The sequence below is a fragment of the Ailuropoda melanoleuca genome, chromosome 2 (assembly GCF_002007445.2).
Source record: "Ailuropoda melanoleuca isolate Jingjing chromosome 2, ASM200744v2, whole genome shotgun sequence".
Classification (NCBI taxonomy): Eukaryota; Metazoa; Chordata; class Mammalia; order Carnivora; family Ursidae; genus Ailuropoda; species Ailuropoda melanoleuca.
Genome location: NC_048219.1, coordinates 69,491,194 through 69,513,130, shown reverse-complemented (window position 1 = coordinate 69,513,130; position 21,937 = coordinate 69,491,194). Strand labels below are relative to the sequence as shown.

Genomic DNA, 21,937 nt, shown 5'->3' with positions numbered 1-21,937 from the left:
AAGGTGGCTTATAAAGTAGACAGTATTAAAACTGAAAAAATTAAAAAGAAAACATAATTTGACTTGAAAACATAAATTTTTACAACTTCTAAGAAATACTTCTATGCCGGTAAGGCATGCCTCTGTCATAATGGTCGCAAATACATTTTTCAGTCCCAACACTGAAAATCCTTTGGCCTTTTACCATTGTAATGAACAGACAGTAAAACAGGAAAGATAGACCTTGAGGTCAACAATTACAGCATTGATTCCCTTTATCAACAGATATGTTTTCTAAGACAACATGGACAGTGTTTAAACACAATCCAACATTCCTTAAAACATTTGTTGAATCTTTATTATATGTCAAGGACTATAACTTGGTGTCACACATAAAATAATAAAAAGTACTTTCTCTGTGTTCCTAAGGAGCCTGAAAGCAAGTGGAAGTGACGAAGAACAGTAATAATAATAGGTGCAAATACATATAAAGCACTGACTGTGTGCTAGGCACTACTCGGTTACATGCAACTCATTTCATGCTACAGCAACCCTATGCGGGGAGTGTGATTAGCTCTACCTTGTACCCACTGCTATAGACTGAACGTTCGTGTCCCCTCAAAATTCATATGTCAAAACCTAATCCCCAGTATGATCCTATCTGGAGGTGGGGTCTTTGGGAGGCAGTGAGGTCATAAGGATGGAGCCTTCATGAATGGGATAATCGTTGCCCTTGCCCTTCTACCATGTGAAGACACAGGAAGAATACGGCCACAGCCTCCAGCACTGTGAGAAATAATTGTTTGTTGTTTAAACCACCCAGTCTATGGTATTTTTGTTACAGAAACTCAGACCAAGACACCAATTAAAAAAAAAAAAGTTGCATTACACTTTGAAAAGAGCTATAATGGAAGTATATAAGAGGTTTAACGATGGCACAAGACTATTTGAAAAATCAAAAAGACAGAACTCCAAGTCTTCTTTAATTCATTAAGAAGTACCTTCCTCATATTTCCCTAATTTCTAAAACAATAAAATAGTGTCAAAGGTATAGTTGTACCACATAAAGACAAATATGCTGCAGTAATTGGCACTTTATGTTCTCAAAGCAAAGCAAATATTTGAGTTATTTGGTTTAAATTAAAATGCCATGCCATCTGGGTTTAGATAATTAAGCTCTAGATTATTAATTTAGATTTGCTTTGGAGAGTGACAGTGTGGTGGAGGGAAAGAGGAGGGCCCCATGTGGGTGACTGTTTCACCTGTGCTCGCTCCAGCTGGGGTGGGGAGACATGAGTGGTAGAAAACACTTAGGCGGCTGCTCCAGCAGCTCAGACCAGTGACGCGTCTGCTGATGCAGGCCCCAGGAGACCAGGGCACATTTGCAGGTGCCACTGTGCAAGACACAGCAATTTGAGGCCATAAGCACATAGACGATTGTTAAAACTTGGAGGCAGGTGCCCTCACTCGGAGAAAGTGTGTTCAACCACAAACCAGAGCCCTAAAGAAGGGCAGTGTTTCAGGTGGGCAAAGGAAGAGAAAGTGCTTGCAAAGGAGACTTAGAAAGATGGCCAAAGATGCAAGGAAGAGAAAAGCAAGAGATGGAACCTTAGAAGTTAGGGAAGGAAAGGGAGCATCCAGTGGCCACAGGACAAATCAAGTAGGAAGGAGACCAAACACAACCATCTGGTTTGCTGACTTTTCAATGAGCAAGGACAGTTTCATGAGCCTTAACAAAGGTAAAGGACAGACCATAACCAACCGGCTGACTAATAAGAGAGTCAAGACTGCTCTCTTAAGAAGCTTGGAGGTAAAAGAAGGGAGAGAAACTGAACAGCAATTAAAGAGGAAGAAAAAACCATGGGAACTTCTTAGGACAAGGTAGACCTCAAACCATTTTATAGAGTTAACCAACACGATTTTTGAACCAGCAACGGGAATAGTGGATTAGTAGATGTGGCAACACTGGGTCCCTCCACATTAGTAGCTGCAGTGTCCGGGAAGGAGCTCTGCTTCTTTGAACTTGTAGCCTGTAAATGGTATAATCAGTACTACAGGATAACTCCAGGGAAATGCTTCTAACAGTTCTCTGAGTAGTCAAATTCCTGTGGGAGGCATGCCTCCATAGTTCCTCCGGGTGGTGAGGATGTGCTCACCTACCTGCACTCTGCAGCTGGCTTCACTCCAGTCCTACGGCAGGAATTCACAATAACAAGGGTGGAAATTCCCACATTTCCAGTTCCATAATCCGTGAACAAGAGGGCAGACCAAGCAAACAACACCCAGATCACATTCCTGTTTGGTTGACAAACTCTAATCCAAAGCAAAGTCTTGAAACATCACACCTCGGTTGTTCAACAGCAGTAAGTCCTATTATTGACCCGGGCTGGCGCATTGAGCAATGGGAGACCTAACCTTCGTGCTCAAGGTACTAACAGAAGGCCATCCTTGGGAGTCTAGACCACCCAGTTAGCTTGACAATTTACTTATTAACTGCAATGAAGGATGACATAGCCAACCTGGAGATAGTCTCTGCTCATATATTAAACTTAATTGATGACAGCCTGGTTGAAGATTGTAATACCTAGCAAGTGAGTTGCACGTCACTCGAAAAAAAAAAAAAAACAAACTCACTCTTGGGCGCCTGAGTGGCTCAGTCGGTTAAGCACCTGCCTTTGGCTCAGGTCATGATCTCAGGATCCTGGGATTGAGTCCCACATTGGGCTCTCTGCTCAGCGGGGAGCCTGCTTCTCCCCCTCCCACTGCCGCTCCCCCTGCTCATGCTCTCTCTCTCTCAAATAAATAAATAAATAAAATCTTTTTTAAAAAACTTAAAAAAAAAAAAAAAACCACTCACTCCTGAAGCATAGATTGGCCGGTAATGAAAGAAAGAAACATCATTTAAAGATGTTGTCTACCACAGTCAGTACCTCTTTCCCCAGAAGTGTTACTACAAAATCAGAATGCATTCTTAATTACTAAGTCTTGGTCACTTTCCATTGAAAAGTAGTTATTGTTAACAGATTATATCAAATATCCTGAAAGGTGCTTTACTCCTGTTTTTAGTATTTATTCAATCATTATTTATTCTTTCATTCTACAAACATTTAATGAGGGCCCATTATGAGCGTACTAAGCTACCGGGTTACTTACTCATACTAAGATGAGTAAGACACGGTTCCTGAGCTCAAGGAGGCAGAGTGCAGGGAAGACACAGATGTATAAACAGAGTATCAAGCAATACTGTGTGAGAAGAGCTCCCACAGAGCAGAGAATGACTTAGACACATCTACGTAAATATGGTGGGCAAGAAAGAAGGGATCACAGGCAGGAGGGGGATCGAGAGCACGTTGGAAGGCACAAAAGCATGAAGAAGTGCTGCTGTCCAGGAAGCTATGTGGATTTGGGTCTGAGAAGGGAAGGGAAAAGGATTAAGAGTGGAGGGAAAGGAAAACCCATGTCAAGAGGGCCTTTGGGGCCATATTAAGGAGTTTGCATTTCCTCCACACTTTTGGTCAGTGTTTAGCCCATGGAGGACTTAATGTGGGAGACTGATATAATCAGACTTAATTTCTAAGACATACACTCTGATAGTAATATGGAAGAGGCCCACGAGTCAAGACCCACTCCCAGACATCCAGAATTGACCAACACTTTCTTGTAAGCAGTTCCCACATGCACTCCACTGTAATGTGGCTAAGATAATGTGAAATAGCCTTCTAGAAGAGCAATGCCCTTTTCCCAAAAGAATACCCTGTAGGTGAAGATAGCCAATAATAATGACTTATAAATTGCTAGACTATCTCAGGAGCAAAATTTTCCACATTCAGCCTGCCATGGATGGAGAAACTCTGCGTAGACAACTAATCTGATAAGCACAAAGATGGGGCTTGTGACAAAGGTTATTAGACATGATAACATCCGCAAGAAAATATGGATTCTAAGAGAGCAGATGATAAGAACAAAGGCTCCAACCCCACACATGAAGAGATGAAATTGCAGGGAGCCTCTGGCGGGGGCGGGTATTGAACCTAGCAAATATGCTGAGAAAACAGGAGGTACTTAATAAACGTCTGTTCAATAAACAAACTGAAAAGTCATCAACTTGAGGCCATAAACAGTGTAATGCAGCTTCTTGACCCTCACATAACAAAAGTTTATCTGTACACCATTATTTCTGTTGGACAAAGCTTCCCACCCAGTGAAACAGAATGGAGTTGCCTGGGCAGGGACCAGGGCAGCCAGAGGCCCCAGGCCAGTCGTCAACAGCTGTGAGCTATAATCACAGGGCGCTGAGCAAATATTATCCTTTTCCACGTGCGCCTTGATGAGAGAAACAAAAGAAGGCCCTGCGCTGTGACTCCTCGCTCAAGCGGGCAGTAACCCGTTGGTCCGTCACCAGGCCTGCCGTAGCCAGGGGCGACTCTAACCACACCCATCAAGTAACCACTGGTGAAGTGGCCCCGGGTTGGCAGCTGTGAAAGCAAAGTGTCAAGTCAATAACTCGGGAACTATCCTCACACTGACAATGCTACTTCACCGAAAGCATTTTTTTTTTCCTCAAAAAAGGAATGATTTGTGGGGGCAAAAAAAATATATATATAATGGAAGATATAAAATAATCCCAAGAATGAAGTCAAAGTAATTTCTTCATTTTTGAAGTAGGCTTTATGTAAACTTCAAGCTCCATCTAAGCCCCAAAAAAGTACTTAAGGCAACTCCTAGCAATCGCATGGGCCGAATCCTGGATGGGTAATAAATGCCAGCCACGGCGATGAGACATCTCCACATGCTGCCCCTGAAGCGTGTTTCTTTGCCTTTCTCTCCTCCTCCCTTCTCCCGGGGACAGGACGCTGCTCTGGGAGTTTATCTATGTGTGGCCAACAAAGAGACATCATCCAAAATGGCAGCCTTCCAGTTAACAGTAGAAAGCCCCTCAGAGACATCCAAATAACAAATGAAAGACACAACCTCAAGTTCTCTTTGAGGAATAATGACTTAAAATAATGCTTACGAGCAGCACCATTAATTTTCAGCAAGGCCTTATTTGGTAAGGATGGTTCTCCAAAAAAGAATTTAAAAAAGGCTGACTGAAGGCGGACTCTGTGTATGGGTGTTACTTCAGGGTCTCACAAGCAGGATATTATCCTACATGAGCAGTGACCACACAGAGGTATGTGAGGATACGATTCCTCACATACCCACAGGAACATAATTTGAATACTCGAGCTCTTTCATGTTCACTGCTGTTCCCAAGGGCAAAAGGTTTATTTCCACTTTTCAAGGGAACCCATGAATGGTACATTTCAAAGGAGTGGCTGCTCTGTTAGTTCTTTGAAAGTACCTTGAGAAACCTGCTAGAAAGTATGAATGTTGGACACTGATTCTTAGGAGAAGTTTTGGGACCGCCTCCTTGCAGTTACTTCATGGGACCTTCATGGCATAGCTGCCAGCGTTACGTCGGTTTGATCTGCACGAGTGTGAAGAATGCACAGTTCAACAGCTTGGTAAAGGGCCTGAGAGACCACATTTTGGAAAATACGTCTGTCCATCAATCAATGGGCCATTTTGCAAGTCCCATGAGAATAAAGCAAGAGCCTGAGATAGCTTACCCCAAGCCTTCTAAGTATGACAGGGCTTTAACTCTTATGTGAATAATTAGATCAACTGAAGCAAGGCCTCATAGCCTGTTCCGCTTATCCCAGGCTTCACGTCATTCTGAGGGACCCCAGTAGTTCACGGCCAAGCCTGTCCCTGCAGAATGTGCCTCTAGCTACATGCAGCTACTGAGTGCTTGAAATGTGACTAGTCCAGGGGTACCTAGTGGCTCAGTTGGTTAACCATCTCATTATTAATCTCAGCTCAAACCCTGTATTGGGCTCCATGCTGGGTATGGTGCCTACTTAAAAAAAAAAAAAATGTGACTAGTCCAAACTGAGATGTGCCATAGAGCACATGCTGAGATTTGAAGGCTTAATTCAAAAATAAAAATGTAAAATACTTCATTAATAATTTTTATATTGATTACATGTTGAAATGATATTTTGGGTATATTGGATTAAGTAAAATATATTAAAATGAATTTCATCATTTCGTTTTACTTTTTCTAAATGTGGCTACTAGAATGTTTAAAATATCTATAATTCTCATTGTATTTCTATTGGACAACGCTGCTCTAGACCCATGAATCTCAGGAGGAAAATGGATATAACCTTTTGTAGAATGAGCAAAGGTTTACCTCTAGACTTTATAAAATGAGTATTTCCCATGTTCTGCTGACCTTGTCACTAACAACATTTGGCATTCTTATCATAAAACTGCCCTTCAATCTCACTCAGAGAGGCAGTCTCATTAATTTAGGCTTTTTCTTGAGCCAAATTATATATTAAATGTAGTTCAGTCAAGAAGCGCCTTTGAAAACCTTCATCCTGAACATTCCACACTAATCTAAGGCTTACATTCTCCTAATTTGCTGTCAATGATAAAATCTTACTTTGAAAACCACAATGTCTTCATTGGAATACCAACATTGTTGGAACACATGAAATATGTGTATCTAGCTATCCCTCAAGTTCACCCAATGTCCAAACTCGTTAAAGCAGGTGAGAGAACAGTGAGAGAAATTACGACAAAAAAGGATCAGGCCCACAGATGGTTGGGAAGAGAGTTCCTTTATTTATTAAGTAGCATTTATAAAATGCTCACTCCCTGAAAAGCATACTTCTCTTTGTGATTTTCTTTTCCCGGGCTTTATGACAGAATGGATATATCATTCTCAGAAAGTAAGTAATCTGACAGAAAACTTTTCAAATGTTCACCAGCTGCCTCCGGGCTCCCATGATTACCTGAGTTGTTGTTTATTCAGGTGAGGCTATAATCACATTCTTAAGAGACTTTTTTGGTTGACCGGTTGGTTGGCCGGTTGGTTGGCTGGTTGGTTTGCAAGAATGAAACTATACGGTCTGCTTCAGGTTTTTCAACAGCTTTTCCAACTACCTCTCAACATCAACGTTAAAGTTTAAAAAAAAGATGAAGGAATAAGTAAAATGTCAACTAAGGGGGCGCCTGGGTGGCTCAGTCGTTAAGCATCTGCCTTCGGCTCAGGTCATGATCCCAGGGTCCTAGGATCGAGCCCCGCATCAGGCTCTCTGCTCAGCAGGAAGCCTGTTTCTCCCTCTCACACTCCCCTTGCTTGTGTTCCCTCTCTCTGTCAAATAAATAAATAAAATCTTAAAAAAAAAAAAAAAGCTAAGTTCTTCTCTTTATTGTGGTATTTGTTCCTTCCCCCTCCTGAGTCCCCACCCCAATATCTCCTTTAACGGATGTCCATTTTAATAAAAGAACACAAAGTTATGAATACAAAATTAGGTATAGGACCTTAAAAGGTGCCCATACAAGTGCGGGGAGGGAGTCTCTAAAATTCAAGCTTTATTAGCTTCACAGGAAATCAGCTCTGCTCATATGATACAGATCTACATATATGGGTGAAATGGGGTCTCATTATTGTTTATTAATGGAGAGGACTGTATTATGGGCACTCATCTGTATGTTTTCTTCTAAAGGATATATTATAGAAATCATTCCAAGACAAGGGGTGTAGCTCGAATTCACTTTTTCACATCACCATGTAACATTCATGGTGTGTGTATACTATAGGTCATTCAACCTTCCTTATGAGTTTCTAGTTGGGGTGGGGGTGGGGCTTGAGGGGGTGGATTCTTTTGCCACTACTAAAAATGCCATGATAACAACGCTTTTGTGGTTTAAAAAAAAAACCTCAAGATTTTTAATAAATTGTACTAAAATTATTATTATCTCCTCCTTAATTTGAGGAGAAAGAGCAGTTTTATGATGTTAAATCTTTCTATCCAAGTACTCAGTATAAATTTTTCCACTTAGTCGTGCCCTATCCACAAGGAATTTCCAATCCAGTAAGAAAAATAAAGCCAAGATACAGAAAACATGGAAAGTACAAATTGTAACACATGAAATTGAGGGGAGAAAATACTCAAGAGAGTAATGATCTGTGTAGATGTGACCCACACGAAGTGGAGGAGGGGAAACATTAAAGGGGATGGGCATCTGGCAAAAAGGAAGGCCAGCCAGGGCATGGGGACACTCAGGAAGCAGCGAACACGCAGCTCCGTGGGGCTGGCATGCAGAGGGCGTACGGTGAGCAAAAAGGAGACAAGGCTAGCAAGGTGGCCTGCTAAGAATGCCAGGACAGAGGAGTTTATCCCCATTTCTGCCGGGCAATGCAGTTTGGGGACAAAAATGATGAGAGCTCTGTTCTAAGATCACTTAGTCACGTGGGTGAAAGACAGACCAACAGGAGAAAAAGGGCCAGCGCTCATTAGAGAGTGCTTCTAATAGTCCACAAGAGAGGGCGCAACACCTGAGCCAGAGGGAAAGAAGTGAGAACAGAAAGAACACAGGAAAGATGAAACACTGCCCAAGAATTAAAATACTGGTTAGATTGGGGAGGGAAAGAGAAACATTTCTGTTCTTGAGCCCGGGTGAACTGCAGGAGGGTGGTGCCATTAATACAGATGAATGAAGCAGAAGGCCATGTTTGAGTGAAAGATGGTCAGTTTCTTTTCAGACATTAAGTTTAACATGCAAGTAGGATATCCAAACAGACATCCTGAACTACAGCCCAAAGTGGGAGGGCTATCCTCTCTTGCTAAGGGTAGTGATACATTGCACAGGTCCTCTGGAGAACCCCAACAGATGAGCTCACTTTCCTAGAATGTTGGGCCCACTCACATTCTACAGACTTCCCATCTTCCAGAAAACCTAACTGCTTCTTCAGCGTCTCCTTATACCGCAAGCTAGCTGAGGCAGCCCTCGCCTAAACTCTGCATCATCAAACAGGCAAGACACTATTTGAAAGCTTCGTGATGTTATGGGAAAAAAATTCAGCCAACTCGTAGAACTAGGTAAATTCAGCCATATTTCAAAATAAAATTTATGCAGTCAAAAATATTACAAGGCACAAGTCCAGTTTAATTTTAAACAGAACCTGAATTTTTAAAGTCAGAGTAACTCAGTTTCACTATCAAACTATACTTTGAAATTATTTTTTCTTATAAACTAAATGTGCAAAGTAATTGTTAACGGAGGTTTGGTGAAAGAATATTATAGATACGACATCTTCCCAAACTAAAATTTTGGTGATTCCTGGTTCAAAGGCAATAACCAAAGCTGAAAGGACAAAACTGACACCTATAGAAAACTCCAGAATGCTTTTATTTCAGCAGCCACTCAATCTGCAATACCTGAGTGTTGGAGGACAGGGGATTTTAATTAATAAGAAATTATATATTGTAAAAAATTTAAATGTACAAACCTCATAATGTTCATATTCATCCACATCAAATGTCTCAAAGTCAAAAAATCCATGTTGTAATCCCTAGAAGCAGAATTTGAATTAGTTTTTCCACACCAAATTGGTAAGTTCTCTAGCCATTCCTACAATTCCTGCTCACAAATGATCCTCACTATTTGTGAAGGAAAAAGTTTGAAACCTTTCATTTATAATGCATATCTAGAAATCATCTTCTAACATTAGTAATTTTGCATTGAGACTTTCTCACAAGTGGAACTTAACACTTAGAAAAGCATGCAAATATGTCCTGCAAAATATATCTAGAGTCCTAATTTACATTAATTTTGCATGTAATAAATTAATTATGCATATAAAATGGAACATACTAGCAAATGTAGAGTTAAAACCTACTGGGAACTATGCAATTAATTCATATCAAACTATGATAGGATGTATACTAGTGATTAACTTTTCAGATAGAAGAAGAAAAATCAATTATTCTTAGGAGGTTTTGTTTTCTTTTTATCAATGAGATACTTAGCAAAAAGCGCCTTTTTACTTAATAGGCCCTTATTTGTTCCTAAGACTCTTTGAGAGCATTTGTTATACGGTAATAGTTACTGACAGAGTAAAAGCGTACTTGACTGCTCTTACAATTTAGAGGAAGAGCTGATATTTTTAACAACACAAAGAAAACATTCATTACTCCTTTTTATAACTAATGACTTAGAACTTTAAAAAACTATCCAGCTTGCTCAGATATAATATTTTGAAGAGGACAGTCTTTTATTTTATAAGTCATGAAGCTGTACAGATTATAATAGAATACAAAACCACCGTTACTTTTAAAGGTTACATATTCAAGTCATTAAAAATAGAAGAAACCATTAAGCCAAGCTCCAGGACATCTATCTGTGAAAATATGTTAGAGACCAATGTTTTCCAAAATGCAGAACATGGATCACCTGCAACAGAAACGCTTACAGTAATTTAGATTTAAAATACAGATTCCTAAACCCCATCCTAGAGCTATTGAATGTGATTCTTTGGAGTAGGATCAGCATTTTAACATGCCTTCTAGGTGATTCTTACAAATGATAAATCCTGAGAACACTGGGTTAGTCAACCCCTACTATTAGAAGCAAGGCAAGTTATGTAAATGATCTCGCCTTTATACAAAGCAACTTAGTGGATCCGTATGCACCATTCCAGTGAAAGTAGTGAGAAAAATACACCTGGGACTACAACCTTCCTTCCTTTCTCTTCATTTAAAGTGTGTGTGTATGTTTCTGTGTGTAGTTCACACCCGTGTAAACTATGCTTACGATGATGCCAATACAACAAAATCAGAATAAAAAGGGAAAAATGCAACCATACCCTCTCTACACTCTTAGGAGTGGGGTACTCGTTGCCACGGCAACTGCCCAGAACACGGGGGTTTCCGCAAGTGCGGAGAGGGGTAATGCGTCTCCGTTGCTTAAGGACAGGTTAAACATCTGTCAGATCGTCTAAAATTTCATCTACGTTTGGGTAAAATAAACCCCAGCACCTGATGAAACAAGAAATTTACAGAAGACCTCATCCATGAACAGAGTTACACCTTTCCTCTCTCACAGGAAGGATGTCATAAATTTCTATACCCAGTTACCAAGTTACCATAACAGGCGGGGATATTCCAGTGTGAACTCTTCCTGAACTTCATAAATTTATAAAAGAGTGAGCCTGTACTAGATGGCAGAATAGGAAAAATAATAACAACAACAGTAACAATAAATAAATTACTTTTTTCCCTCCTCAGACATACTTTTTAAATGATATAATTGTGGATTACTTATTGAATAATATCTTCATAAGGGTTCTTAACTTGTGTTACTAGAAGTCTGGGCTGGTGACATTACCTGTGGGGTGAGCCAGAATATTTTGACAGTCTTTAAGTGGAAAGAAAAATATCTGAAACTATTTTAAACTTTTACAGAGTTTAAATTCATTTTTAAATGAAATATCAAAGTCAAAAACAAACATACATAAAACGCATACTTATCATACCAATTTTCTCAACTCAAAATGTAACAAAATCAGTCTCATATTACATCAGAGAAAAGAAACTAGAACAAGAATCATGCTCATAGTGTATCTATAATCCATAATGACCCTTGCCCATGGGCGATGCAATATGTACATTCCTGACTGATAAATCATGGCTTTATGTTCAAGATGGAATGATGGACTTTGAACCTTCATTAGAATTTCACAGTATAGGGTGCCTGGGTGGCTCAGTCAGTTAAGCGTTTGCCCTCGGCTCAGGTCATGATCCCAGAGTCCTGGGATCGAGCTCTGGATGGGGCTCCCCGCTCAGTGGGGAGTATGCCTCTCCCTCTGTCCCTCCCCTGCTCATGCTCTCTCTCTTTCTCTCTCTCTCAAATAAATAAATAAAATCTTTTTTAAAATTGAAAAGAAGAATTTCACAGTCTAGTGTGCGTAACTTGTCAGTAAATCAATGGTTCTAGAACATGTTCTAAAAGTTCTTAAAACTATTTTATATTCACTTCTCTATTATACATATAAATAACTAAATAACTATGCCTCTAAACTGTAAAGTGCATCAAATCACCCGGAGGGGCTGTTCAAACACTGACTGCAGGGCCCCGGTCCCATAATTTACTGTTTTGTCAGTCTCGGAGGAGGACTGAGAATTTGTATCTCTAGTGAGCCCCACACTTTGACAAACCATTGATTTATAGGACACCCTGAAAGGATATTAGAAAGCTCCAAATTGGTAAGGAAATGTGAGTTCGAATTAGCCCTGCTAATAACTCCCTGTGGCCCTAAGAGTGACTTAACCTCCCTGGGGTGGTTTCCTCAGCTATAACAATGAGATAACAGCATCCGGCCCACTGACTACTTCACCGGCGTGTAATAATATCCAGGTAGGAAACCAACATGGAAATGTTCTCTACACACAAACGGAGGTGCGCAGTGGCTTCCTATCGCTCCCACACCAAGCTCGAGCTTGGTAAGAAAGCTGAACCGGTGACAAAGCAATGTCGGAGGCACAGAGACAGGTAGAGTGAGCATCTGCCCCAGAAGAGGAATAATTTAAATGAGAAAGGGAAACCCCTTCTCCTTCAATAAGGAGTTACAGAGTTACCCCCGGACACCCCTCAATTTGCCTCACCATCTATATTTTACAGATCAATCGTTCCATCAAGAAGTGGGAAGCCTTCTGCTAACTGCCTGCCCTCTCTTCTCTCCAATGACAAACAAGGATGTTGACGATATTCCTTTTTCATACTTTGAAACTTCCATACCAACTACACCAAGGAGAATTATTATTACCTTTCTGATTCCTTGCAAACAGTCGAGGATGGTGAGATTGTAAGTGCAATTTCCAAAGGAAGCATCCCTATAAACACAAAAAGCACACAACACTAAAAATGTACGTTCAGAATATTCAAATAATAAAATACCAAAGTCAACTGTAGACTGCTTGTTTGGCTACACGGCTGTCAACGTGGTAAATTAATGTAACACATCAGATCCTACTAGTTAACTACTCTTACAGTTTAACTGAAGCATTTCTGAAGTTGCTTTAATCCAACAGGCAGAATTCATAAGAAAAGCAGATCTGAGAGCCTCAGCTCTGACGTCAGATTGCCTTCGTTCAAATTCCAACTCTGCCCCATACTGGCTGGGACTGAGAGCAAGTTATTTTACCTCTATGAGTCTTGGTTTCCCATCTCTGAAACGATGTCACTGATGGTATCTACCATTCATAGGATTGTTGCCAGATTGCATTTAATAAATGTAAAGTCCTTCATATAAGAGCCTAGCATATAGGAAGACCTACTAAATATTATGACTCTTTGTGATATTATTAACAGTGAACTGGACTGTTTCATTAAGTAAAAGATTCACAATCACTAAAGGTATTCTGACACAGGAACAACCACTCATCAGGAATACAGTAAATACAAGCATAAAAATGTAAGGAGGACAATGTAGGAGGGTCAACAGAAGACAGCTGTTACTTTCATGGACTAAATGCCACCCCTCCCATCAAACCCCCCCCCCAAAAAAAAACTACAGAAAATGCAGTCACACTTCCAAACAATCTCCTCTCAGGATCGATGTGAGCTTCTAATGCACCGTGAAGTGTTGTATCAAAAGGAGTGGGAATCTACTGCACCGAAAATTGAGTACTTCATACTTTATTTAAGTTTTTAGAGCAACTAAGCAGACTTGCTTTAGGCAACATAAAACTGAAGTATCAAGTTCAGGTCAGTTAAGCAAGAACTGGCACCGAAGCGTTAACACTAGCAATGTTCCAAGGTGTCCAAGGCAAGAAACTTGACCCCAAGGCTCTGTCTCTCTGCCCAGCCCCCGTTGCTGACCCAAAGGAACAGAGCTGTCAGGCACCTGCCAATGAAAAAGTCAAATGCACCCCACGAAGTCGGTCCAAGGGCAGCAATGGGGAAGGTGTTAGATGATGATGTTCCATGGGGAGAAAGTGACCTTGAAGGGCTTTAACATGTAATTAACATAAAACTGAGTTTTATATCACAACCATCCAAGGTAACTTGAACCTGTGGCTGCTGAGCCATGAATTAAAATGGATCTTCAACATCACTGGGTTTCAGCATCCTGACAACTTCATCTAAAAACAGTAAGTTAGCAACGCAACTTAACAGAAATACTTAAGTCCTGAAACTTCAAAGTTAACCTACGTAAATAGGAAGGGTTATTCTTGATATGTAAGTCTGATTTCAAGAGTTCTTTTTTTAATGTCATCTGATCGCATGGGTCTGAAAACCAAAATAGCCCCTTTTCCAAATACCTTGTAAATACATAAAGCATTTATTAAAAAGCAAATTTTAATGGACTAAACCAGAGAAACATGTAGCTGGGGATCCAAGATAAAATAGTAGCTTATATAAATAATCACATATTCCTCTGTAGGCACTTGCCTCTTTGGGACAAGGGTTCAAAATCTTTTGTGTGTCATGAACCCCAGCAATTTGATGAAGCCTGTGAACATGTTTTCTCAGAATAGTGTTCTTAAATACATAAAATTAAAAAATATATATAAATGAATAATAGAAGACTAATTCAAATTTATCAAAATACAAAAAACTTATAATACCATAATATTTACTTATTTACTGTTTTATTAATATATAACAAGATCTAGTAGAGCTAATAATGACTAAAATTTTGAAGAAGGAATGAACATAAATAATAAGATATGTGAAATACTTAAGACACATGCAAAATCAATAATGGGATATAAAAATGTCTGTAATTTCTGTTCTCACAGTCATTTATATTGCTAATAAGACTATAGCTTATTTCCAACATTTATAATTGAATATAATCTTATCAGTTATAAGATTACTGAAAACAAAGATACTTTTCTTCTCATCCAAATTCAGCAACTCTCTATCTCCAGAGGCCTTAGATTAAAAATGACTGCTTTAGTAAAAGGAAAAAAAAAAAAGTCTTTGTATTTGAAAGAGTAAAACAATTTTAAGAATTGGAGGTACTCTCTCCGAAGTATATTTTCCCATACCTAGAGTCACCTAAACAAATTTACATGTATAAATCATCAGAAAAGGTCCAGACCCAGTCTTTCTGACTGTCTGAAAAGTTTGGTGAGAGGATCATGACATCTCCTGTCCTATCCCAGCCACAGATTTTCCCAGTGCCTGAAAAGAGAGCTCTGGTGACCTGGTGATTAAATCTACAGACCTGAGAGAGGAGGGCCAGTTAAACCTGCCATGGGACAGAATCGGGACACAAAGCAGTCACAGCAGGCTGGAAAGACAGGGAGAAGTTTACAGCCTGAAATTTAATAAGGGATGCAATAAAATGAGGTCACATTCTCAGAATGGGGGAAAGGAGATGACACACCAAATGAGATTATACCCATTTCTCAGGGTAATTAATCCTCATGACAGCCACACGAAGACAATAGGTTCCCAAAGCCTGCCCCCATACCGAGGAAGAGAAATGGCTTATTAGTGGAATCCACCTCCTACTTAGTCAAAGGAGAGTAACCAAAAAAGTGAAGGGATAAAAAACATGTTACATATTCTCTGGTGGAAAAAAAAAAAAGAGAAAAAGAGAAGGGAGAGGGTTGCCCAGGTGGCTCAGTAGGTTAAGTGTCTGCCTTTGGCTCAGGTCATGATCCCAGGGTCCTGGGATCGAGCCCCACATGAGCAGGGAGCCTGCTTCTCCCTCTGCCTCTGCCTCTGCTGCCCCTCCCCCTGCTTGTGCTCTCTCTCTCTGTATCAAATAAATAAATAAAATCTTTAAAAAACAACAAAAAAAGAGAAGGTAGAGGTGGTAGATTGGACACATGCATCTACCAAAACCACACTAAAAAGAGAATTTTGAAAGGCTTTTTAAAAATGGAATCCAAAAACTAATGATTACTGTATGGTGACAAATATAACATAATTTAAAAGAATAAAAATAAATAAAAAATGGAGAGTTCAGGGAGAATAAGAGAAGAGAAAATAGCAATAAAATTCCAAAAACTGGAAATCAGACAGATAAGTGGTGATAAATTACAAAACCAGAAAACTGAATATTAAGGTGCCAGTGAAAAAGTCAGAGAATCAACCCAACTAACACTAGAAACTTCTCCAAAAGCTCAATAATTGGCAGCCCTGGGTCCTTCGGGAAGTGAGAATGAAGGAAATGACTGAAATAAGATTAAAGTCCATTTAAGAAGCAGAGAGGTTTTATTCTATAAAAGAAACATTATCTCCCATGTTATAAATCAGTTCGTCCCTGCTAATTTCCCTCAACCCCCAATATAGTCAAAACCATCTGAAAATAGAATAGTTGGCCCTGGAAGACAGCAAGATACCTGCCCCATGCAGTGTTCAAGTTTGAATCAGAGGATTGCTTCAGGATTATTTTTCACCTACTTTGTTGTAAGAAATGGAGATCCATGTTAGGAAAACACCATTAACCACAGAAATCCCTTGACTCTGAAACTGTATTGTTATTCAACACAACTGATGGTCACTTTCCTCTCTTCATCTCTCCCCTGGGTCATTCTCAACAGAATTTAAACATTTTCAGGTCTCTACCATCTTTAAAAGAAGAAAAACCACCCCCAACTTTGTTGACTCAGTATTTCCCCTGAACTACCACACTCCCTTTGACCTCCCCTTTGTAATGAGACTTCTCTGAGGGATGACTTCTCTCCTGGCCTCCATTTTCCCTCCTCTCACATCTTAACCACCTCTGCTCTGTTTCCACCCTCATCCATGCCATGAACAGTTCGCACTAAAGTCACCAATTACCTCCATATTGCTAAGTTGGGGGGGGGACGACTTTGTTTTTAATGGAAATAAAATCCACAATTCAGCCTTTTTAGAGTGTACAACTTGGTGATTTCTTTCAGTATATTCACAATGCTGTGGCTTTTGGTATATTCACAATTCACATCACCACTAATTCCATAACAGTCGTATTCCCCAAAAAAGAAACTCTGTACCCGTTTGCAGTAACTGCTCCCCCTCCCTCCCCACCTGGCAATCACTAATTTATTTTCTCTGGATCTGCTTCTTCTAAGCCCAGGAAACATTTCCCAAGAATCATTTTACTGAACTTGTCAGCACCAATTATCTCGCTCATTTGAACACTCTCTTCGCTGGCTTCCTGGATTTTTCTTCTACCTCTCCAAACGGATCCTACCCTATCCGCTTGGCAAAGCCATCCTTCACCTCCCAATCCTTCAAAGTTAGAGCTGCTCATGGTTCAATCCCAGACTCAAATTCTTGTCACTCCGCACTCTCTCCCTAGCCCAGGACCAGCTGGATTCCATCAGTCTCACCTGGATGGTTCCTTAAACACAGAATGCTGGGCCCCACCCAAGGTCCTGGCCCAATAGGTCTGGGGCAGGGCCTGAGAATCCCCAGGTTTCCAGAGGATATCGATGCTGCTGGTAGGAAGGGGCACATTTTGGAACTGCCTACACAATCTCATCCATATAAATTGCCATCGATCTGCCAAAGATCCTCAACTTCTCTTTCTAGCACAAACTCCTTAAAACTGCAAAACTGTATAGCCAACCACATACATGACCTTCCCATTTAAGTGTCTTAAGGCTTCTCACTGTGTGAGAAGACTCTCTTGCAGCTGCCCCACCTCCAAACAGAAACAATAATCCGGTCCTCCAGCACTGTCTCGTAGAAGATGAAGCTTCCACAATCGCTCAAGCTGGAGCCCAGATGTCCCTCCAGCTCTCATTCCCCTTACCCTGTCCGCCACCATGCTTTGTTGCTTTTCCCTCTTCAGTGCCTCTTGCCTGCACTGACTTCTCCCCTATTCCCCCACCACTTCTCAGGGGACTTCTGCAAAAAAGCCTTCCCACATCCACGCCTTGCCTTCTTGATCAGTCTTCTCACGGCAGCCAGAGTGATATTTTTTTTAAAGGTAAATTTGGGGGCGCCTGGGTGGCACAGTGGTTAAGCGTCTGCCTTCGGCTCAGGGCGTGATCCTGGCGTTACAGGATCGAGCCCCGCATGAGGCTCCTCCACTATGAGCCTGCTTCTTCCTCTCCCACTCCCCCTGCTTGTGTTCCCTCTCTCGCTGGCTGTCTCTATCTCTGTTGAATAAATAAAATCTTTAAAAAAAAAAAATTAATAAATTTAAAATAAATAAATAAATAAATAAATAAATAAAGGTAAATTTGATCCAGGCACTTTTCACTGACTTCCGTTGTTATCATTTGAAAGTTCAAATCGTTAACCAATACAAGGCCTGGTGGTATCTGACCCCGCCTGTGCTTATTTGACTCTGCTGCTCTCTCTGTAACAGTCTCAAGACAGAATCTATACATTTTTGGGGTGCCTGGGTGGCACAGTGGTTAAGCATCTGCCTTTGGCTCAGGGCGTGATCCCAGTGTTATGGGATCGAGCCCCACATTAGGCTCCTCCGCTGGGAGCCTGTTTCTTCCTCTTCCCACTCCCCCTGCTTGTGTTCCCTCTCTCGCTGGCTGTCTCTATCTCTGTCAAATAAATAAATAAACTCTTTAAAAAAAAAAAGAATCTATACATTTTTTATTCACCCTAGTACCTGACATATTGCCAGGCACAAAATAGATACTGAATAAACACTTAAATTAAGTAAAGGAGCTTATCAAGTGGTATTAAACACATTTTTATTTTAACCCAGAGAGACCATGCAGGGCTTTTAGAACTTAAATCACAATACTGATGTGGATAGAAAGTTTTAAAGTCTCACAGTTTTTATTGCAATTATAGTTCCCAACTGTTTACTTAACTCCTGATTTGCTTTTTACTCATTTATCCATTGATTCATTCATTCACTCATTCCTACTTACTAAGCCAAATATTTACTGAATTGAATTAGAGGGCATGCTGTATTGTTACCTCCCCCACAAAGGACCACTGAAGTCCACAGATTTCAACTGCAGGAAAAAGTATGCACCTGCCATGCTCCCTGGGAAAACCACAGCTCTTACCTTTATCTGTCATGATAGTTTTGCCGTGCATTGCATTAACTCTCTTAAGCAGGTAAACACAAGGCTACTCTTCATTCAGAGGTAAGTTAATACTCCAACAGCTGTCTAGACACATCCAGACACAAAGTTAACCCAACCTCATGCTTGACCATCTAAACTCCATCTATCCTGACAACTCTTTTTAAATGCGACATCTAGCATAATAGTCAGCTGAACCATAAAGCTATTATGAAATCATTATAAAAATCCAGTAACTATGACCTTGGGAGCAGCTGGTAGTCAATACATATTTGTTGAATGAAAAACTAAATGAACAAGTATTTGAATAGATGAAGCAGCTGGGAATTTTTTTATTTTTACATTTTTGTATTTATTTTGCAGAGAAGAGAAGAAAAATTAAATTTAAGACAACAAGAACCACCATGCACAATTAGATACAAGGAAAAAGGGCTTAATCCACTATTGTAATAGAACTTGTCTCCTATAGGCTCCCAAAAGTGATTATTGAATATTCAGGAATTTTGAGAACCCAAATCAGCATTGGTGGGTGTATTTACACCATACAAATCAACAAATGCTTTTTACTTACACAGCCAATTTACCAACATACCACTGCTTATAACCTGAGCATCTAGACATCACTCACAAAGAAGCAACCTTGTAAATGTGAACAATGAGGAGACGAAACCAGAGATGAAAGAATATATTCACACAAAGCAATGAGAAGGCATTTCTGGTAATGAGGTTGTTTGCAATGAAGAAAGAATGAAGAACAGAGGCACCGAGTTTAAAATATAGAGACTACACTGAAGAATAAAAAAGAGCTGACAGTAACTGGATGAAGAAATATTAGGGATGGCTATGCTCTACACACGTTTTGATTCCATGATTCTCTGTAAGTTCTCTGGATAACAAGTGGTTAGGAGGTATGCAAATACCTGCAGAGCAATGGGTTGGAAAGGATCTCAAAGGTCATGAAAGAACCTTTCCAAGCACTGACCTGAATCCCATCAACACAACTGCCACAAGAAGTGCCTTCTTCAGGACCGTTAATGTGTTCTTTATGTCTGCATGCCCAGAATCCAGCACAGGGCTGGGCACATTAATATGCTGTAGTTGTTGAATGAATGAATAAATGATCATTACCTAGAGATCATTCAACTTATATCTGAACAACCCCAGTGGCTGGGAACTACTGACTTTTCAAAGCAAAAATTACATAAAACAATCTTTAATGAACAGTAACAAAAACACAATCGAGAGCATTGCTGTCCAATGGAAATACGATGCCATACACAAGAGAACCAAATATGTAATTTCAATTTTTTCAAAATCATATTTCAAAAAGTAAAAAGAAACAAGTGAAATTAATGAGTAATATATTTTCTTATTCCAGTATATCTGAAAAATTATCATTTCAGCATGTAATCAACATAATTATAAAGAAGATATTTTACTTTTTTATATCAAATCTTCAAAATGTTTGGACTAAACAAATTTCAAGTGCTCAGAAGCATACACAGCTAGTAGCTAGTAGCTACTGTACTGGGTAGTTCAGGTCTAGACTATATTGTATGGATACTTGGTAAGTAGACAATGCCCCAAAATACTATACATCATTATCCAAATTATACTTGACTTCCAATCTCTGAACAAATCTGTGACACCTGTGAACCAGGTGCAGGGAAAAGAAAGAGCTGAGTGCTTATAACATCTAGGACTACAAAATGAAAAGGTATTTGCTGAGAATTCGCGGGAAGAACAAAGCCATCTCCCACTCAAAGAGCAAAACCAAATGGCTTCACAGGGCAGGGACAAAAGCTAAGCATGACCAGTACCTAACAAAAACAGAACACAGCATCTCCCACTTTTCAGATTGAACATAAGGCTACACACTAATCTCTCTGTTCATACAAAGAAACAGATATGTAAAAATTCATCTCTAAATCATGGCTTAAATGGTCACACAAAGTCAGCAGAACATAATCTGTCAAGAACTAGCAATAATAGCACCAAATAAAAAACAGACCATACACTGTGCTCTGGGCCTTTTATCAAGATGTGAGTACCACTCACTTAACCATGCTAATTTTGCTTTACAGATAAAAATAGTAATAAATTGGGGGTGCCTGGATGGTTCAGTCAGTTAAGGGGCCATCTCTTGATTTCGGCTCAGGTCATGATTTCAGGGTTCTGGGATAGAGCCCTGCATCGGGCTCCATGCTCAGTGGGGAATCTGCTTGAGGATTCTCTCTCTCTTCTTCTCCCTCTGCCTCTTCCCCTACTCATGCTCTCTCTCTCTCTCAAATAAATAAACAAATCTTTTTAAAAATAATAAATAATAGCAGATTGCCTTTAGTTTAGGTACTGAAAAGACATTCCACAAGACATTCAACAAAATAACTATATTCCTTAATGTAAATTCATTAATGTAATGTAAATTACTGTGAATACATTAATGTAAAGTAGTTTTCTAAACCACCTTTATCAACTAAGACTGGCTATCAGAAATGTACTACAAAGAGTACAAAAGTTTGGCATCAGCTCTTCTATAGAAACTTGGTAACATGGATCCGGGACCATCAAAATAGGAATAACAAAAAACATCATCTGAACCAGCTCTCACAACTCAAACCATTGAAGCACCGCCATGTTCCCAAAAAATAGAATAGATGTAACTCACTTCCTTACACGTATTTAGTGAGTTACAGAGACCCTGGCAGTTGTTTCTGTTCTCAGATCCTGTCTAATGGTGCTTATTTGCTATTTTAACAAGAAAAATCTGACAAAGAGTCTGCTTTTTATGGTGGTCCAAGTTACTCAACATGTCCCAGCTGTTGAGAATGGATTGAACAGTTTGGAATGGATAAGCCATCTACTACCATCTATTTTCAACACTCAGGAAACTAGCACATCCTCACTATTCAAAACTAACACAGATCTTTCTCATCACACCAAGCATTAAAAGCAAAGGTTTATTAAAGATCCATGGGGGCAGAAATAACCCCAAAAGATCAACACTGTGAAGCAGAAGGGTAGCCATCATAGGGATATATTGAAAAGCATAAAATAAATTTTGCTTCTACATTTTTGATACTCAAAAGAAAAACATGGTAAGGAAAACTGTTCCT

The 21,937-nt window shown here is 39.8% G+C and overlaps 1 protein-coding gene across 4 annotated transcripts in view; it reads right to left on the bottom strand.

The window, feature by feature from the left end:
- The window catches only part of CDC14A (cell division cycle 14A), a 167,540-nt gene that overhangs the window by 75,218 nt on the left and 70,385 nt on the right, over positions 1 to 21,937 (bottom strand). For all 4 annotated transcript variants that reach the window (XM_011226918.3, XM_034653979.1, XM_034653977.1 and 1 more), the window contains 2 exons: positions 12,644 to 12,710; positions 9,329 to 9,391 (listed from right to left, as the gene is read on the bottom strand). In XM_011226918.3, the coding sequence (XP_011225220.1) occupies positions 9,329 to 9,391; positions 12,644 to 12,710 (130 nt within the window). The remainder of the gene's footprint in view (positions 1 to 9,328; positions 9,392 to 12,643; positions 12,711 to 21,937) is intronic.